This window comes from Neolamprologus brichardi, chromosome 14 (genome assembly GCF_056152115.1).
Source record: "Neolamprologus brichardi isolate AB-2024 chromosome 14, ASM5615211v1, whole genome shotgun sequence".
In the NCBI taxonomy this organism is placed as follows: Eukaryota; Metazoa; Chordata; class Actinopteri; order Cichliformes; family Cichlidae; genus Neolamprologus; species Neolamprologus brichardi.
This window is the reverse complement of record NC_142117.1, coordinates 16352305-16372593: the sequence shown is the minus strand read 5'-3', so window position 1 is coordinate 16372593 and position 20289 is coordinate 16352305. Positions and strand designations below refer to the sequence as shown.

The 20289-nt window shown below is 38.9% G+C and overlaps 1 protein-coding gene across 5 annotated transcripts in view; it reads left to right on the top strand.

Moving 5' to 3' along the window:
• gramd1bb (GRAM domain containing 1Bb) overlaps positions 1-20289 on the top strand; it is a 72709-nt gene that overhangs the window by 3769 nt on the left and 48651 nt on the right. For all 5 annotated transcript variants that reach the window (XM_035913821.2, XM_087850907.1, XM_087850908.1 and 2 more), the window contains exons 2-3: positions 6293-6382; positions 9786-9812. In XM_035913821.2, coding sequence (XP_035769714.1) covers positions 6293-6382; positions 9786-9812 — 117 coding nt within the window. The remainder of the gene's footprint in view (positions 1-6292; positions 6383-9785; positions 9813-20289) is intronic.

The following is a 20289-nucleotide window of genomic DNA, read 5'->3' as shown; positions in this document are numbered from 1 at the left end:
ATAATTCAGATGTTAATATTTGTCGTTACTTAATTATTGCTGAAGCAGAACAAGAAGTGCGTAAACGTCCAAGACAGTTTGTTCTGTTTCACAATGTTCTCTCGCAGAGTTGATATTTAATACAACATCCGCTGTATCGAAACCTTTGTTACGACTGAAAGCTGTTTTCCCACATTCTTCTACTGAGTGGTCTCACATGACGTCACATGCGTATTGCTCTACAGCTGTCCGCCATGTTGGATGTGAATCAACCACATGGTTGCTAGATACAAATGTGTATATCACGACTGGTTGACAGCAGTTCCCAGTAGTTTCTGGCTGTTGCTGGGTGAAGAGGGTTGCAAAGAAGTTGATGCACCAAAAACCTCCCAGTGAGTTTAGTTGCTTTGGTTGCTAGCAGATTCCCGTGGTTGCCTGTAGTTTTTCATGTTTGTCTGCAAATAATCAGTCAATACTACTAATTGGTAAATGAACTGGTTCTTATATCAGTAGCTTTTCGACTCTACCTACCTTATTCATCACACGATAGATGCATCAGAGAGAAATTACAAATGGCACAGAATGTCTTTTACATAATTTTTTTTTCTCATCAGTAAACCCTCATGCCTTACGAGTGGGGCATCTTTCTTCCCGGAGAAAACATTCCCATGAGCATACAAATTTTTTCACTCATTACTCATAAGTGCTTTGTATTAATTTGCAGTGACCCTTTCCTGTAAAGTGGCTCCAAACCATGCCCGTAAAATGTCCCTAAAACTGTAAGTTCCTGGAACCTTCACTGTCAGAGTCGGTCATTCTGTTTTTTCCCTTAATTCATCATCAATCTGTAACATTCCCTGACTTTTCCTCCATACTGTTAACATTCTTAGAAATATCTACTACAATATCTGATGGCTCACTACGAAAAACGTATGAATGAAATAAATTGTTATTGTGTTATTTTAGGCAGCTTTTGTCAGCATGCAGCTTGAACCACCACTGTGACCTCCGATTTCCAATGCAATTTGTTTTCCTCTTATTTTGGAGTCTTTTTATACAAACAAATAAATAGTAACTCTAGATTGTGGAACCTAAAAAAATAATAAATAAGCTGTCATTCATGAATACTGTAGTTAGGGGTTCGCTGTTCAGTTCATTTAAATTGGATATAGTTTAACCTCATGCTATTGCATTCTGGAGGTTCTAAAATTAAGATAAGAAGTTAATTTAGATATGAAATATGAAGGGTATAACACACATCACATCATTCTTTCTTTTTAAAAGGCTTTTAGCTTAGTAGTTGTTTTTTGAGTGACATGGGCACGGCACAAAAGCAGCAGCCGAAGTAAAACCTATTAAACTTGTGCTTTTTAAAATGCCTACATTGGTTTTGTGACTTAATGCCTGCTTTAATTTCCCAGTTAATATACAAACGCAGCAGAGCTTTTATATTTAACCACATCTTTGTAGATTTATAAAGGGATCTGGTGCTGTTACCTTGGTTATCTTGATCTTCTCTTCTGAAAGGCTTTAGAAATATTATATTACATTATATTATATATAATCGTAGGCATTTAGAAACATTTTTTGAGATGTAAGGAGAAATTTATACTTAAGCACTCTTATGTTTCATTTACATATAGGGTGTCGTTTTAGAAAATGTTACCTGTCAGTACTTGTTTTTAGTTTGTAAATGTGACATAAAATCAGCAGTAGAAATGTTGTGCACTCAACAATGTGTGCAAAAGCTTTGTGACGTGAAACCTGCTTCTAATCCTCAGTTAATATACAACTCTGGCAGATCCTTTACAGATAGTCAGATGTGTTGCAGTGTGAACGTTAACTCGGTTTTCTCCTCATGGAAACACTCAGAAGTATTTCACTAGGATGAAATTAAGACGTTTTACGCTTCCTGTAGTAAATCAGCCCATGATGCCTTTTACATTTCTAAAGAATTAACAGGTGTAGAATACAATTGATTTATTTGACTCTGACTGCAGTTTTAAAATTCTTTAAATAATTAATTCTTTGTTATACAACTTTAGTTTTTCATCACTGACATGGAAGCCCAATCGGTTTTCCTCTCATCAAACTGCTTTAAATGTTTAAATCTTTTGTGATGAATGCGAAATCATGAAATCATTTAAATGTTATTGATTTTAATCCTCTCTAAGTAAAGCCTTGGCAACGCATTCTTTGTCCAGCCTGAGTGTTTTTACTTATCCCTTGTCGCAGTATTGACATGTTATCCTGCTTCATCTTAATCTTGTCATTCTGATGTTTTTCTCGTCTTGTGGTCTGACACATTCGGTGTGCACACTGTGTGTGCATGTGGACCTATGTGTATCTCTGCGTGTCTAAGATAGTGTTTCAAAGAACAGAGGGAGCTTACAGACACAGTGGAAGCTGCTGCTTGATAAGAGCAGAACAATTTCCAGAAAGTGGTAGAACATTTTTACCTAGTTTGACCCCTACTTGGTCTAAACTAGGGCTGCCACAAACGATTATTTTGATAGTTGACTAGTCACCGATTATTTTTGCGATTAGTCGACTAATCAAATCCATTGGACGTAAAACGTACAGTTTATTGCACCAGCACGCATCTGCTCTCATATAACTATCATTAGCTTACAGCTTTAAGTGTTTAAGGTATGTGCTAACTAAAAATAAAGACAAAATGATAGTTTATTAAATTTTAATGAAATTTGCAGATTGTTTTGGTGAAGTTTAATAAACTCCTTGCTATCTAAAATATAACAGGAAACCGGAGTAAATTCTTGAGCATCTCACACTTCTGATAATCAGTTGTCTGCTTGACGTTTATTCAGCTGTGTAAAAACTATAACTTTAATCTCAGCCAAACTGATTTATTCAGGAACAAATAAAATACAAAAAAAAGCCAAACAATACCATTTTTAAGTTATCTAAGTGACTTATATATGTTTAACCTGAGTAGCGAAAGACCCCCTGCTAGCTATTGAGTTAGTGGGTAACAGACGTCTCCGAAAACGTCGGAGCGCTTTTGAAAGTATGTGGTGTCTTGATAAACTGAGCAGATATTTGAGGTTTACACAGCTACATTCTCGCCTGAAAATATGTTAAACTTTATTTTGTGACCCAAAAAGAATAATAAGAGTAATATTAAAACTAACTAGCTGCCGCCATTGTTGGAAACTGAGCGGGGCTGCGCTATGAATTCTGGGACAAAGCTTCTTCTTCTTTGGGGTTTAACACCAGCTGGCATCCTTGTACATGCAGTGCTGCCATCTTCTGTTTCAGTCCGTTATTACACTCTTAAATCCTACTACTTATTCCTGCGTCTTTTGGGATCATACAAAGCTTCAAATGAAGCGTCGACTATTAAATTAGTCGTCAACGATTTTAATAGTCGACGTAATCGTGACTAGTCGACTAATCGTGGCAGCCCTAGTCTAAACATAAATATTTCAGCTACTCAACAGAAAAAAACTGAGATTTGAAGAGATTTCCAGAACTCTGCTGTTCTTCAGGTAGTTTCATTGCAGTCGTAGAAACAATGTTGGTATTTTTGTGTCATTATGTGAACAATAGAACTTTCTGAGTTAAAGAGCAGTGCTTCTGATTACATGTCAAAACAAGGTGAATTCTTCTACTTTAAGGTGTAAAGTGGTTAGTTTGGTCAACCATAGTCAACATTTGTCGTAATGTCTGTAGTTTTAGCATAAAGGTTAAAATCGTCTTCAAAAGACATGAAATTTAACGTTTTAAGCAAGAGAAGATTTTTTTTCATGGTTTTAGAGTAGAAAAAGAAAAAAATCATCATGTAGTTTGTAAAACTTTGAGCAGCCTAAGTGGTCTGAGCTCTCATATAATGTTTGCAAAGTCTTTATTAGGGTTATGACTTGTTCATAGGGAAGTCTGGGTGATGCACATTTCAAAGCTATACAAACCCTCTGACTTGGGGAACATCTAAATAACTGCATAGCATCTATAGTCACATGCTTGGATTGTGAACAGAGAAGTTTCATTGTTGAGAATCGTCCATCTTTATTTCCCCTGCTGCTTCCAGTGTGAAGGCACTGTGTGTCCATCTGGAGCACAGGGGAGCTGGTGACTTAACAAGGTCTGGAAATTTAAATAATTGCTTCTCATTAAGCAGCGGGAAGAAGATGGCAAAGTTTTGTCAGGTAGACAGTTCCACAGTTCACAGTGACTTAAAATCATAGTTAACAAGAACACTCGAGGACAAGTTGACTTCTGGAAGGTAAAGATTTACTTTGAGAGAGCACTCTTTGTACATGTCAAGCAGGATTGATAGAAAGGCAAATCCTCTCTAAGTGTTTGACTGCATTAGACTGGAATAGTAATGCACATTCTGGTCTGTGCTGTGACACCTACACAAATATGAACTGAAAAATCTGCTTACTGCCAAGTGAAATATTTGCAAATTAATTTAAAAGGAAAGGAAAGAAAAGCCTGGAGTCTTTGGAGTTAAGTCCTGGACACTGATGAAATTCAATTGAACTTTTTGGCCTGAATGAGCAACAGTGCTAGAAGCTGAAAATAAGGAGGGTTTCAAAATTGGACAACGTAAAGAGGTGTAAACCAAGGTTTTGTCAGAGTTCCCAAGCTTAGCATCGGAAAAATAAAGCTGAAGGAAGTCACAGAACTAGAAGCTTTATTCTGGAGCTGTAGGTTAAAATCCCCCCAGACAAGAACTGAAAGAATGTAGCCGCTATAAAAAGTGTTTATAAGCTGATGGGCTGTTATTAAGTACTAAGCATCAAGCCGCACATTTGCAAAGTTCATTTTCCCTTTCGTTTTTTTTTTAAACTGTTATTTACTAAATAAATAAAGAAAATATGTATCCTGCGAACTGTAAACCAGTCACTTCTTAATATTTAAAGATGAGGAGATACAATATAAATTATAAACATGGATCATACGTGATCGAAGTTTGGATTATGTAGCTTTGTTTTCCTTGATTTTGTTGTACCTTTTAATGTGTTGGTTTAAAAAGGAAAAAGTAAGAAAGTATAATGAATAGTGTCGGGGGTATTGTACTAGTTGTGTACGAGCAATGAATAATTCAGTCTGGATTGACTCCATGTCTACATTCTGTTCTTATCATTTAGAATGAGCATGCTCTGAAGGACAGAGATACATACACCAGAATAAACACATCTGATTAGAGTGCATACAGTATGTCTTAGCCTTGAGTGAACAGCTTGCAGACACTCTGTAGTTGCAGTGGAGGAAGCAGGAGGGAAGATAGGAACCCGGCAAAATGATATGAAATTGCAAAAATTTATCTTTTGAGTGACATCTGCTGTCAGGAGTCAAGTTTTTTTTTGTTTTTTTTTTTTGTTTTTTTTGTTACATTTTGTTACATGATACATGTTATTAACTACTTTTCATTTATATTAGTAGCAGTGTATACATGTGTATTATTAATAGTAAGAACTTAAACGTTCGAAAAGAACATTACAGATTAATAAAATAACTGATTAACTCGGACAAGTATTTTCAAAGTGCGTCAACAATTTCCCAAAATAATCTCGGGCTCCCAAAATCTGCATTTTTCATACATTCCAGCATCTCCTCCAGGCTTGGATAGCTCATAGCTGCTTTAGGAAATAGGTCAAGGCATCCCGCAGACTTAAGAGTGTGAATTAATGAAGACCTTTTTCCCCAACAGACTGGCTTTATTCTTAAATGTCAAAGCGTGGATGAGAATAACTGCAGAATTTTAAAATAGGGAAATAAATGCTCGGGAAAAAACGCTCTCTATTACTAGTGTATTAGTCATATACTATATAAAACGTTTAGTCACACTAAATAAAAAAGTAACTGATAAATAAACTGCAGCTTGTGCATTATTTGTGGTGTAGCAGAAACGATCCTAAATCTCTTCAAAAGATCTCTGGCTCTAAGCTGTTCAAGCCCCATTTTTGTGAATGAATATTTTCTCTCTATATATATTTAAACATCTGTAACCCCCCAAAAAACTGCAGAACTCTTTTTTTCTTTGCATAGCCCATGTCATATGTCGCCCTCTAGTGTTACCATGGGATATGTGCATGCAAAAACTGTAGCTGACACATACTTTACATGCTGACAGTGTGAGAGTTGAAACTAATAGATGAAATTTATTTTTATATAAGTTCACGCATAGAGTTTATTTGTATGTATGTTTGCTTTTGTTGTGTTTTTCTTTTTTATTTATTTTAGGGAGAAATAGGCCAAAAATAAATACATTTTAGATGCAACTTCTGTATCTCTTCATTTTTGCTGGAATTGCGTGACACTGACTGTCACCCTGATTTTCTTGCAGCAGCCAGCAAAGCAGTCAGCAAAGCAGCCTGCAGAGTAGCCATGAAGACGAAAGCAATCGCTTCTTGACTCCATTGATCCGAGAGGAGAGGTAAGCAAGTGTGTAACTGCTGCACGCGTTTGCCTTTGCATGAGACACTTTTTATGTGCAAGAGGACTTTTAACATGTGTTAGCAAACCAAGTCGAAGCTGGGATTTGAAGGTCAAACCCAGGAAGTTATGTACTACACTGCAAGGGTCACTCTGTAAGAATTTAATTTATTATTAGAGGAATTATGATGCTGTGAGCATCAGTGAGGGCACATACACTGTGTTTTGTGTGTCTATCTGATACAGTCATTCAAAGTGAAAGAACAATGAAGTCAGTGTTTTTGGTCATTTCATATTGCAGTCTCTGGTTATTGCATATATTCTCCAGTAGAGGGCAGTCCAAGGTCTATTTTTTTGCTAGTACTGACAGTGAGGCAAAAGGATTGGTTGTGGCTTTACATTTAGATATTTCAACAGTTTCATAAAAATGCTAATTGAAGCCTCATTCAAAAAAACATTATTTTTTTCTTCGAGGGGCCTCGTTCTGTGAAAATGGATTCAAATAAAGCTTTTGAACTATCCATAAACTTGTAAATGCCACGCTCTGATTTTCCTTCTGATGTGACATTCATGAGAATTACAAACTGACAGAGAAGGTTCTTTTACTGGTGCCTACACCACAGTCGTAGCGGTCATATGTAACTTCTCCCACAGCAATTAGAGGCTCTGCGTCCCAGAGCTCAGTTTGAGTTGAGAGATTAGCTCTTTGTCACTCTTTGCTGCAGTTGTCACAGCATCACTACTGAGAAGTAAAATCAGTAACTGAATCTGGTGCTTAAGCGTGTGCATGTCTTTATTTGTCATACATGTGTCGGCCTGTGATGTGATATCCAGTTTTTATGGCAATTTTTACAATCAGATAGTAAAGCTGTAGAGAAGCCTTGATAATACATGTAGTTTTCCTATTCTCAGAGTACCGGAAGCAAAAGCAGAGTCTCTAGTGTGGTCTCTGTCCCTGCACAGCAAACTTTATTGATGTTCCAATAGCTGTTCATCTGCTATAAATATTAAAATAATATTTTTTTAAAAAGATGAGGAAGAGGAACTTTGTTAGATCAGTGCAAAAATTAAACAGATTTTTGCATAAGAAAACCTGCACACCAAATTTATAAGTCTTTCAATCCAAGGGTGGTGCTTAAAATCACACCAGATAATGACAGCCTGCAGGTAAAAAAAAACACAAGACTGTGTCAATAATTATTCTTCTAAACTGGCTAATTTCATGCTCATAATTTAATGTGGTGTGCCAAAAACAGAGTAGAATCTGGTTAAAATAAATAGTTTGTTGCTTTAGAGCAAATGAACTGCTGCTCATATTGTTCACGTGCAGAGCTAAGATTCAGTCAAGCATGATGCAAAAGTAGGACATCCTGAAGAGAAAATTTGCAAGAATCCCCTTCGTCTAGCCTCTGAATAACCACCCACTTAGTTGTCTTTGCTTTTAGCTCAGTCTACCAGAGCTGTGCACTACACCTCCACTGTTTCTCTCTGTCCTGCTCTCCCTCCCGCGCACTCTCCTCGCTCAGTGTCTCCTCTTACTCAAATCAGGAACAGCACCTGTGAAACCTATGGGATTTTTTGCCGCTCTTTTCTTTGCTGCACTGGTGATAGCTAGTGAGGTTTGTCTGCAGCAGCTGCAGGGAGAGCAGCGTTCTGTAGCCGGCTTTAGAGGGCACGGAATGTCATGTCTCCTCTGCAGGTAAAAACAGCTGGATTTCTGCCCGGCGGCTGCCTTCTCGCAAACTTCGCCCGTGTCGTCATCTCCATGCCAGTCACGCTTGTGTTTTTTGCTCTCTCTGCGTTTGTCTGTCTGCCTGGTGTGCTGCAGTTTTTGCTCGGTGTATGATGTGCGCAGCTGCATTTTCTGGTGAAGTGGCAGCAGGCTAACACAATATGTGAACGTTTAGCTGCCTCAGCCAGATTATCAGGGCATCTGGGGAGGTTTTTGGGAAGGACGTGAAGACAAGTTTGCTCATTCCCTGTCATTGTCATGTTTTTGGTTTCGTTGCCTCTGACGCTTCTGCTCAACTCCTCCACTTTAACTGCAGATAGTGTTATGTAATATCACAATGTGACTTTGCTAAGTGAGTGTAATATGACTCATCGGTGAAGATGATGCAGCACATGATTGTGAGTTGTGAATGAAAACTTGTGCATTGTGAGACATGCCATCACTGGATCAATTTGCAGAATAGAGAATACGTTATGTAACTCCAGTGAAATTGCCAGGCTGTCATGTGACACTTAGCTTTAAACCCCCTCCCTTCTCAGAAGGTTTAAGTAATATATCCGCAGCTATATTTCCACCACCATATGAAGCACTACAATGCAGCAAGCAGACAGAGATAGACTTTATTTAATCATACACTGGGGAAGCTCACCTCCTCCAGATATCTATAACTACATTATAAATGCTCAAATATTGAATTAATATGCATTGTGTTTTCATTCTTACATAATGATATCAAATTGTACACATTAGTAAATCATTATCCTGAATAAGTTTTTTCACATTCACAGCCAGTGGCTGCCCAGAGATTGTGGGTCTTGCACAGTCAATACCATTTTTGAATGCAAGGTGGTTGCACGCATCGCCTGATAGGAGGCAACCTTTCTGCAAACAGTTGCAGTCTGATTTGGACTGACTGCAGTCACCCTCTGATTGTTGAAGGTTTGTAAATAATTGCACTTAATTTGTAAATGCAGACAGATTGCCCACATGCTGCCATCAGTCTGAATGAGTCTTTGTCAATGAGCTCAACTTAATGGGACAACTTGGTTTCAAGCAGGTTGTATTCTGGTTTTATTACTGTAGAACAGGAAGGCTCCTCAGTGTCTGGTGATTCCTGCTTCTAATTCCTTTCTTGTTTGGGTGGTTATTTGAGCTACTGTTGCTTTCCTGATAGTTCAAAGTAGTCTGACCAATCGCTTTTCCGGGGAAATCCCAGTAGGGACGCAGTTTCTGAAATACTGAGACCACTCTGTTTGGCATCAATCACCATGCCACACTCAAAGTCACAAATCATATTTCTTCCCATCCTGATGCTCAGTTTGAACGTTGGCAGGTCATCTGACCAGTGCCTACATCCCTAAATATAATTGCTTCCAAGTGATTGGCTGATTAGATCCTTCTGTTAACAAGCAGTTGTGGACACGCGCCTCACCTCATGCGTCTCAGGTAAATTATAGTTAGTGAGTTTGTAAAACTATATGAATATATAATGAATGCAATAGATTCTTTACATGAGTTGTTCTAAAGTGAGAAATTATAGTTATTTAGAAGAAAAAGAAAGTGTCTTTTTGATGTCACAACCACATAATATGATGCAGAGTGTTTCAGCTGTTAGATAAAAGCCGTGTCTACAGTACGCTATGACTGAATGTTCTTTTTTTCCCCCGTGCAGGTCTGACAGTGCAGCGGACAAAATCAGGTGAGTCTACTTCCTCATCGTCCCCGTAGAGGTGGTGGCATGCATCGTATGCTGGTGAGCTTATGCACCGTGACCAGCCTTACTGTCACCCCATCTGCCCTGGCCCCACCCACCCCTCATGTGACACAGATTCACGCCTTTGTCCACCAACCAAGGTGTCTGAATACGCTTTACATTTGGAGAGGCCAGCAGTGAATACAGTTGCAAGCCATGGAATGCCATTGTTATCTTTTATTGGACAAACAACATTAGACACAAACAGGGCTTTGTAGGTTGGGCACTGTTGTGGAGATTGTAGTCCTTTAGCTACCCAGCCGGTGGCAGGTCAGCACTGTGCACTCACACTGTGGGCACAGACACTTTGCTCTTTGGGGTGTGAAGGCTGTGCAAGAGAGACTGTGCTGGACCTGATGCAAAAAGGTCCAAGGCGTACACTGGAAAGGTGAGTGTGATTGGCTACAAGCAAGTCTTTGACCGGCAGCATGACGGGAAATTATATAAGTTGCTGTTTCTACGTTTCTGACTTTAGGACTGCTCTCCAATGTTGAGTCAGAGTATAGTCAACTCAGGAATAGATATACTGTACTATCTTTCAGACATGGTGTTGAGCATGTTTTATTTTATGCAGAAAGTGATACTGGCAGTTTGTTATGAGGCCATAACCATGTAAGCGCTTTGCTTTTTGATGTGTGCCTGTGTTTGATGCTTGCAGCGATCATTCAGGAGAAATGATGTTTGTGCAGCACATTTTCTGAGCTGAATGAACACTGTTATTATTCTGTGTTTGTGTGTGTGCAATCTGGTATGCGTGTGTCTGCTTTGGTATGCTTTGAGTGGTCAGTCATGCGAGTTTGGTGACAAGCAGGCCAGTCCAGGTTTAAACCACTAGGAGTCTCTGTACTTCGGCATTTAGTGCAATGCCTTTCAAGCCAGGAGCCGTGCCTTTTGTGGGAAAATTGATGGTAATTAGATGTTGATTTTCCTTTTCTTCCTAGTTAATGCTTGTTGAATTTGTGAGGACACGGGACTCGGAGAATGTCTGAAATTTGTTTTGGATACACAGGTGGCTCAGCTGCATGTTGTATATGGTGGGCAAACCTTCTGAATGACAGTGGGTGTATTTTGTAATAGTGAGTGTTAACTATTAGTCCAAGAGATGCTGCTTTTGTTGCATTTTGTTTGATTGCCATCTTCACTTAAACACCTCTGCATTTTTAGAATGATTCATACATTCTGCTTCGGGTAGGATGGCAGAACAACAGAGGTGGATAACTGCCTATTGAGAGGAAAACATAGAACTGAATGGTTATGAGTGCATATGACAGAATATAATTAAACAATAGCAGTAAATTTTTAGTTAGTACATCTTTTTTTTTTAACAACTAATCTAACACCAGTCATACATTTAAAAAAAAAATAAGGGAGGAGGGGGGATTAAAAAATGCTGATCGTACTATTACAGTGCAATGTTTTGATGAGAAGTCTTAAATCCTTGCATTTTTATTAATGTTGCTGAAGCTGACGTCCCTCCGCGAAATGTGTTTCCCCACACAGCAGAAACTACTCTGAGCAAAGAGCTCAAGGTGTTGACCCAGTCGCCAAACCCCCTAAATCCAATCAAGCATGTGTGGGGTTAGGGATGGGTACCGGTATCTGGCACCGGTTCTGACATAAACGGTAGTAACCAGACTAAAAAGCAGCACACATTTTGGTGCTTTTTTTTTCTTCCTGAGATGTCATGCACTTTGGATTCCAGCCAATCATTTTACCTTTGCAAGCGTAGTAGGCGGGCCTAGGTACGTACGTTCTTTTAGAACAGAGCTACAGATTAAAAATGCCCAGGTGAACTAGCAAACACCGTCGTAGTTACATGCGGCTGTCTTCTTGTTTGATGGCAGATGCTCCCTTCACCCTGGCCAAAAAGGCTAAAATGACCAAAGAAAAAGTGGAAAACAGTTAAACATGAGAGGTTTTTGGAAAAAGTTTGTTTTTTCCATTGATTAAGCACTGCTTCCAGCCAAGGGTGATACCATATATGCCCTATACAGTGTTGGGTAAGTTACTTTAAAATAGTAACTTAGTTACATTACTAGTTACTTCTATCAAAAGTAACTCAGTTACTTCAAGTTACTCGTTACTTTCAAAGTAACTAGTTACTAGGGAAAGTAACTTTGGTTTTACTCAGAATTCTCTTGTTAATGTGTTGCTTCCATAACTTTGCCAGTCTTCTAGCTTGCTTACTTGCCACAAGTGCACTGTGCCACCTACCAATAGAAAGGAAAAGATAATGTGCATATTTCCATGAGAGAAATCCCACGCCTGGACCGTCATTGACTGCTGCCATGATTCTAGCCTACATCACAGCGTCATGTGCGCCTTTTACATCCAACACAAAAACTGCAGTCGTGGTGCTTTGATCGTACTCAGAACTCGGAAATTCTGCCTTCTGAATAGGAAGATGTAGGTAACACCAGACTGCAGATGAGCTGCGTACAGGGCTGGACTGGGACAGAAAATTGGCCCGGGCATTTTGACTGGAGACTGGCCCGCCATTATAGGAAAAATCATAAAGCCTTTGAATGAAAACAAACGCTGTTGTGACAGAGATGTACACTGTCTTGATGGTATATATGCATCAATCTATCAATCGTTTGTTGTAAGATTCAGATAATTATTTTTTAAAAGCTAGATATTTTAAATGAGAATAAGAAAGAAAAGTATTTCCTTGTGCCCCCCTCTCCCTGTTAATGCTCTACCTGGCCCCCCTGGCAAAACTTTGCTAGATCCGCACCTGCACAGTTACCAGCTGTCAGCTACATAAAAAAAGGATCCTGGGGTTATTTGTCTCTCAGAAACAGTTCATAACTTCCCTTCAACTCATTCATGTCACCTAAAAGGTAAACCTGTTTCTCCATCACCTGTTCAGCTCTGATGATTCAGTAAGAACATCTCCTGGTTTCATCTTCATGTTTCCCTCTCACCAGATAACCAAACCGATATCATGACTAGCAGGTTTACAGCTGTGGCTCCAGCAAACATCAGCTGATACTAGAAATTAATATTAAATAAATTCTAACAACAGCTGATCAAGCTTAAACGTGCTGCTGTTGTTTAACGCGACATCGGCTGGTTTCCTCTTTCTGGCGCAAAGTGGGCGATAAACAAACAAGAGAGAAAAGCCGATCAGCTGATCACTGATCAGTTTTCATGATTGAAGTAGAAACGGGAGAGGGAGGGGGAGAATCAAAGAAGAAGAGGCAGCTGTGCAGCAAAGACACAGAATAACTCCAGCTTTGTGTCTTTTTCATTGTAGCTGAATTACGGGACAAACTGTTCCTTTTCACCTCAATACGCGTAATATTTTCTCTGAATACCAGACGGGACGGTTGGCAACTCTAATAACTTATGAACAAAATAAAGTTCAACATCATTAACTTCATAGCACCCACCCAGCTGTATAGAAACTCTGTCATGCTAGCTAGTACGCAGTACGGAAAAAGTCAGAATAACAAAAATAAACTCCACCTAAACTTGGTTTATATCTGACCCAGATAGACTGCAGGTCATAACTTCTTACCTGAAGTTCAGTTCGCACTCGGACCGGCGGCCACCTCGGGTCTCTTTTCCTTCTGCGTCCCCTTTCTCTCATCCACCTGCTGGCCTCCACCACTTGCTAATGCTACTGAATCTGTGGAAGCTCTGCGATAGCCACCACACGAAGTAACGAGTAACGACCCTATCTAAATCCCAGTAACGACTAACGCGTTCCTGATTTTGGCATTATAACTAGTTACCGTGCTCGTTACCACAATAATAACGTAGTTACTGTAACGCGTTACTTAATAACGCGTTAGTCCCAACACTGGCCCTATAGCTGCAGAAAAGGCTAACATTGTTATCTTTTTACAAAAAAACAGCTGAACATGAGAGGTTTTTGGACCAATTTTGTGTTCTCCATTCTTTAAGCACCGGTTCGAGCACCGTTTAAGCACCAGCACCGTTTCAAAAGTACCGGTTTGGTACTGGTATCGGATAAAACCTAAACGATACCCATCCCTATGTGGGGTACAGTGTGAAAAGAGCAATCCGTGAGGCCATCCCACAGCCAACAGGACCTAAATCTATCTCCGTAGACCTTGTAACAGGGCTTCCAGTATTTCCTAAGTAGTGAGACAGACTGCTTAAGATCAATACTTATTTATAGGAGCACCTGTAAATAATGCATGCAAAAAGCCCTTCGGTTAGGTAAAATGTAATGCAAGTGTAATTAGAAACCTTTCAGTTTTGATGAGGAGAAAGAAGCTCTGATGCATTCTTTGCATGGAAAATATAATGGGGTTACTCAGCAATTATCTACATATACATTTTCCAGGAAATTTGGAAAAATGGTTCGGAAAGTTCCATTGTTTTTCCTTTGATGGCAAAGTGAGAAAGAAATACAAAAGCCTAATAATGAGCACAACCTATAATTATTATAAATGTGATAATGTCTGCGTTATCCTGTGTTAAAGCGCGTTGCCATACATGCTGGCTAGGTTTATGCTACATACATTAACATTATTAGCATTGTTTGAGTTCTGCCCAGCTCATTGGATAATAACTAATCTAATAATCACAGGCACCAGCCATATAAATGAAAACATTTGCCTCTGAATGACTGACCGACTTTAGTTGTGTTTCTTTGTTGTGTTGTTGTTGTTTTTATACTGCAGCCAACTACCAATCAAAACGTGGTCCATAAAGAGGCTTCTCATGAACTAAGATTTGGTTGGCTAATAATGGACACCCCTTATATTAGCTGTGATATTTATGCTTCTGAGATTCTTCCAAACTGTCCTGCCTTATCCTCTCTGCCTTTGCTCTAATGTCTGCATTGCTTTTCTGCCTTCTCAAATGCTGGATTATCGATCAATGTCTGTGGTTAGAGACATTAGCTTCCAGTGATGGAGGTCAGCATAATCTGATCTTGCCCTTTACTTTGTGAGACGGGCCCAGAAAAGCAAAGATTCAACATATTTGAAAACACACTAGTCTGGCTGTGGGTGACTTTCACTATACAGGCAAGAATTCAATTAACATATGATGAGATTTTTAATTTAAAAACAATAAATACATAAATAAAAATGAGCTAAAACTATGGATGCAATTTTTACCAGGTATTTCATGACCATTACATTTTTTTATTGACCAAAAAATATATATTTGTTTATAACATCCAGTGTTGAACCACCTACAGCTAATTCCTTCCTTACTCCACATCTAGCTCAGGCTGTGACCTCAGAGGAGAGTTTTTTGTTGTTTTTTAATTATTTATTTATTTATATAATAAATTTTCAGTGAGCACTTGCTAGAACCATTACGTCTGGAAAGAGGAAATGAATGCATGACGCAGCTGCTGTTTCTTCTCCATATTCATTCAGTATCTGTGTGCATGCATTCACTGAAGCACTGATGTGGCGTCCTCACAAGCATGCTGTGATGCGGTGGCTGAGGAACAGGAAAGCGTAACTGCAGCTTTTAGTGCAGACACGGAGACGGAGGGAAGCAGAACAGGATGGGGGGCTGATAAAGCAACGACAAGAGGAAAAGAGGTGAAGGACCACCCTCGTCGAGCATAACCGTTCGCAGGGAGCCTACCAAAGGGACCTACCCACACACACACACCATGACCAGGCAGCCAATCAGTGCACTCACATCCTTGATCCATCCTCCCGCGTACAACTGCTCATCCATGGCTCTGCAAGCAAATGTGAGGTGATACAGTAGAAAGCGACTGTGAGAGCCACTTAGACTGAAAACACAAGCTCAGTGTGTGTTTTCTTTTTTCATTATTATTATTATTATTGTTATGTATAGGAAGGAAGGCAGTGATTTGACAGTAGCTGGAATAATGAGCAGCTGGTTCAGTTTCTGCCAAGATATAAGCATTTAGTCAGCCTGGACATCCTGCGGCTTCCGAACGAGCATTTTAGCTTTACAAGTGTCTGTATCACTTTGGTTTGCTTGCATCGGAGACATTATGTCTCATTTGACTGACACTGGATGTGCTGCTTGAAAGATAAGGACGACGGGGATTTCGACATTTGGTGACGATGACAAAACATGTTGGATAAGTGACACTTTGACAACGGAACAAGGGAAGAGAGGCCATGAGAGCCAGGAGAGAGGCCAGGATGGTGTCTACCTGTTCACCATGCACAAACATAAGGTCAGCTCTCATTTCTGTTACCGGTGTGCAGTTGCAGAATGTTTTCAGCCCTGGAGTTAAAGTGCAACAACCTCTATTCTTAATCCTAAACCGTAAAATAGTTTATAGCATTAGTATAAAGTATAAAATGTGTTAACATAAAAAGGTGTTATGAAGTGTCAAACGGGCTGACTAACTGTATCTATTATACAGATGTATGTGTATGTATATGTATGTGTGTGTGTATAAAATACATGGATAGCTACCTACGTATGTTCTCCTTAATCCAGATGTGCTCATTTAGCTATTTATTGTCTACAGAATTAAGTAATAATGTATGCTAATGTAGCCTCACTGACCAATTCACATGACCAAGATGGCCCTGGCATTATTTCCCTGCTGTACCCTTTTCTGTTTGACCTTTGCTGAAAAACTGTCCAAAGCAGGTTTTTAAATGTCAATTGCTTTAGCTTTTTTTGTTCTTCTAAGTTGCTTTATTATTTAAATATTTTTATGAATGTCTTGCAGCTGTACACTAATATAAGGTTATGCATTTTTAGACATCGTGCATTATGAAACATTGTTATACATGTAGATTCATAAATATAAGTTTAGTTCATATGATTTCGTAATGTGCTGCTGCAGTGACTACACTGTTTCCCATGTTTTTTGTAGGGTGGGGCTTGGGTTAAAATCACCATTAAACAACAACTTTTGGTCAGCTTTATCCTTTATATTTAATTGGGAGAAAGTGTCAGAGTGATTAATAAACACATTTCATTTTCCCTAACACTGATGAATGGCTACAGGGGTTTTGCAGAATAAATCACAATGTGCCTGTACAGTCGGCCTCTCACGCACAGCAGAGAGGATTTTCCAGCCGGCTTCTAAATCTCGACTGTGATCTTTGCTGCCCAGATCCATTAAGGGCAATTTGGTTAGCTGTACTTCGCCTGTCGACAGGGATGCAGGACAGTCCTAGGGCTGTTTTAGGTTACCACCCTGTGATAAATACTCCTGGCAGGTATTACTGCACTACCTCTACATAACTGTCCCTTAGCTACTAAATGAATCACCAATAGATAAACATTAAAGATCAAGTGAAGTGGAAAAAAGAGGTCTTTTTTAAGCATTATTTTGGATTCATTCATTGTTACAGTTAAATATTTTCAGTCACATTTCATGTCACATGATATGTATCAAAATGGTATTTTAAGAATATTCAAATTTTAAAAAGCAATTTGTTAACAGTTAAATATTATGATATGAACTAAGCTGCAATTTGTTAATATTCTGGGATAGTTGAAAGCTTGCAATATGCACACTAAGTATTTAAGTGTCTCCACTAATATACATTCACAAATATCTTTTTTTTAAATTACATTTCAGGAATTCTTATGAATACTAAATTGCATACCAGTTGCACATGCATTTCGTTTTTCTTCCCTGTCATATACTTTGGCATGAACGTTTTTTTACTTATATATATGATATATAAATAACCATTGAATCACATTAACTTGTCGAAGGTCAAAGTTCTACCAAAATGATAATTAATTTCAATTACATGTAGTTGTAAATTAAAACGCTAAAGCTTATGAGATACTGTTGTTCCTAACCGCTCATACGTTGGAAATAGAGTTAAAAATGTGTGGCTTTTCATATTTTCCTCCTAAAATGTGAGTTCTGTGAGTTAATATGTTTGGATATCTCGGCCTTGGTTAGAGATACAGTTTGATGCACTGTATAGGAAAATTCAAATCTTTTAGCAATGACTGTAAGGCTCAAATATCATTTTTAGCTGCTGAAGATAGTGACATGCAAAACGGACCTAAAAAGAAATTCTAGAGCTCTTTTAAAGCTTCTTTAAAAACATCTCTAAACCTTTATAAGTAAGGTTTTTTTCCCTCCAACCTGTATTTTGAGCCAGTTGTCACACTGAAGGTGATTCATTAAGTCCTCCTGTCTAAAGACAATCTAACTGTCACTGGCAAACCCGCTTACTGCTTTCGTGAAAGGTCTTGTTTTCATGCTGGGTGGACATCTGCCTCACTGTAGAGTTACACAAGGAGATATGCCATGCACATATGCTGCCTAATAGTATGAAAACTAAGTATAGACCTGTCTTTGTCTTTCATGAATCACTTTCAAGACAGGTCTGACTACAGTTGGATCTTTTATTGACCGCAATCCAGTTATGATTTCTTTAAGTCCACCTATACAGTCTTATTACTGAGGCATTGGTTTGCAGGAGAATTGGATCTATGGTTTATTACATCTCAATATAGTAAACTGGGGCACTCAAAGTATTGTATGTGGGTAAGGATAAGCAGACAGGCAGCACAGACTGCAGTCACCCCTGTACATCCAGGTTTGAGGTTTTCACATCAACTTACAGAACATAGTGTATCTGTTTGAGTGGGCCATGTGTTTGCATTCAGTGGGACCTTGGTGCTGACTAATCACAGGGCCTCTTTTGACTCACTGTGTGATTCACTTATACTCATCAGCAAATCAGTCCCACTGATGAATATATCACTGCCCCTGCACACCAACATCGCATTCATTTTTTCTGCAGATATGCTGTATATGTTGTAGATGGAGAGCCAGAAGCACAGTTGTTTCAAATCATTATAAAAGTAACAATTACATAATTCGTGAGTAGTCTATTGATGACATTCTATAATTTATCCAGTTATTTGTTGATACTTTGGCTTCATTGAGCCCAGGGTGGGTGACATTTTGAAGCTTTGTCTATTTAAATGTTTACAGTTTTAATTCCAAAACACTGAAATGATCATTCAAACTGACAAAACAGATAGTTTTAGCAGCTCTGTTGAGTATCTCAAACTCAAGCTCCTTTAGCTGTTTAGAGATGTAAACTCCAAAGATCTCAGATTAAATTCTCTGCAGAAGTTTGCTTTTCTTACATAGCCGCTTTTACTGGAAGCCTGCTTTTCAGGTTTTATAAATCAAGTGGTGTAATCTGTCTTCAATAAATTGCCTTCCTCCATCAGAGGCGTGATTGATTTTTCCTCTAGCTGTTCCAAAGTCAGTCTTGATTATTCTTGCTAAGGGGTTCCCTTTTCCTGTGCCCCGCGCCTCTGAAAAAGTACCAAAAAACCTGCTTGAAGGTATTTGACACTGTGCATTTATTTGACTCAAGGTAAGCAGCATTATACCAAAGCATTAGCTAAATAACCTCTATTCTGTATCTGCCGGTGTTACTCCAGTTAATCAATTTCTCTTGGTGAAAAAGTATCAAATTTGATTACCTCACTGACGGGCATTGGGTCTGTACAAAGTGTTGCACAGCTGAAGGAAGCTGCTGGGAAGCTCAGTCACGGGCAAAAAGAGTGGGAAGCCATAGCCCTGACTTGGGAGGCAAATGTATTGCAGCATAATACATTTGTATTATGTATTTGCTACATAGATGGAGGAGTGATTGAGAGCCTCTGATCACCATAATTCATGCATACACTGTCTTGAGTCACTAGCAGCAGTTGAGTTAGCAAACTACCCAGTAATATATTGGTTTATTTATTAAATGCAGATAAAAATGTATATGTAAATAAATGAGCAGTCACTAATTTTTTGTATGCTCATTTTATTGGAAAGAGACAGAATATTAACCAAAAATCCAGAAAAAAAATACATCACATAAAAGTTATGAATTAATTTGCGTGTCATTGAGTGACACAAGTATTTGTGCGCTTTCTTTCGAGCCTTCTCTGAATCATTTAGATGTTTACAGTCAAACTGAACACTGGGCTGTACATGTGTTTTCTTAAGCAGGGGGACCTGCAAGATTTCAGTCCATTACGTAGTGTGTTACCAGTGTTCTTGGTGACTGTAGTCCCAACTGCCTTTAGATTATTAACAAGCTCTTCTTGTGTGGTTTTGGGCTAATCCACCACTTTTCTCATGGTTATACTCAGCCTACGAGGCACGATCTTCCATGAAGCTCCAGATTCAATTTCTTTTCATTTCCGAATAATCTCCCAAACAGCACTTCTTGCTGATGGTCTTGTAGCCCATTCTACCTTCTTGTGCAGTTCTAAAGTCTTGTCCCTGATGTCCTTTGACAGAAAAATCTGAGAATGGAAGAAACTGATTTTGTGAGCAGGTGTGCTTAAATACAGTAGATCAGCGGTCCCCAACCCCCGGTCCGTGAGTCATTTGGTACCGGGCCGCGAGAGTCGACCCTCGGATGTGAAATTTATGGTTTTCAGGGTTTTTATCGTTAACTCAGTTGCCCTGGGTCTTTTCCCGTGTTGTAGTTGTGTGTCT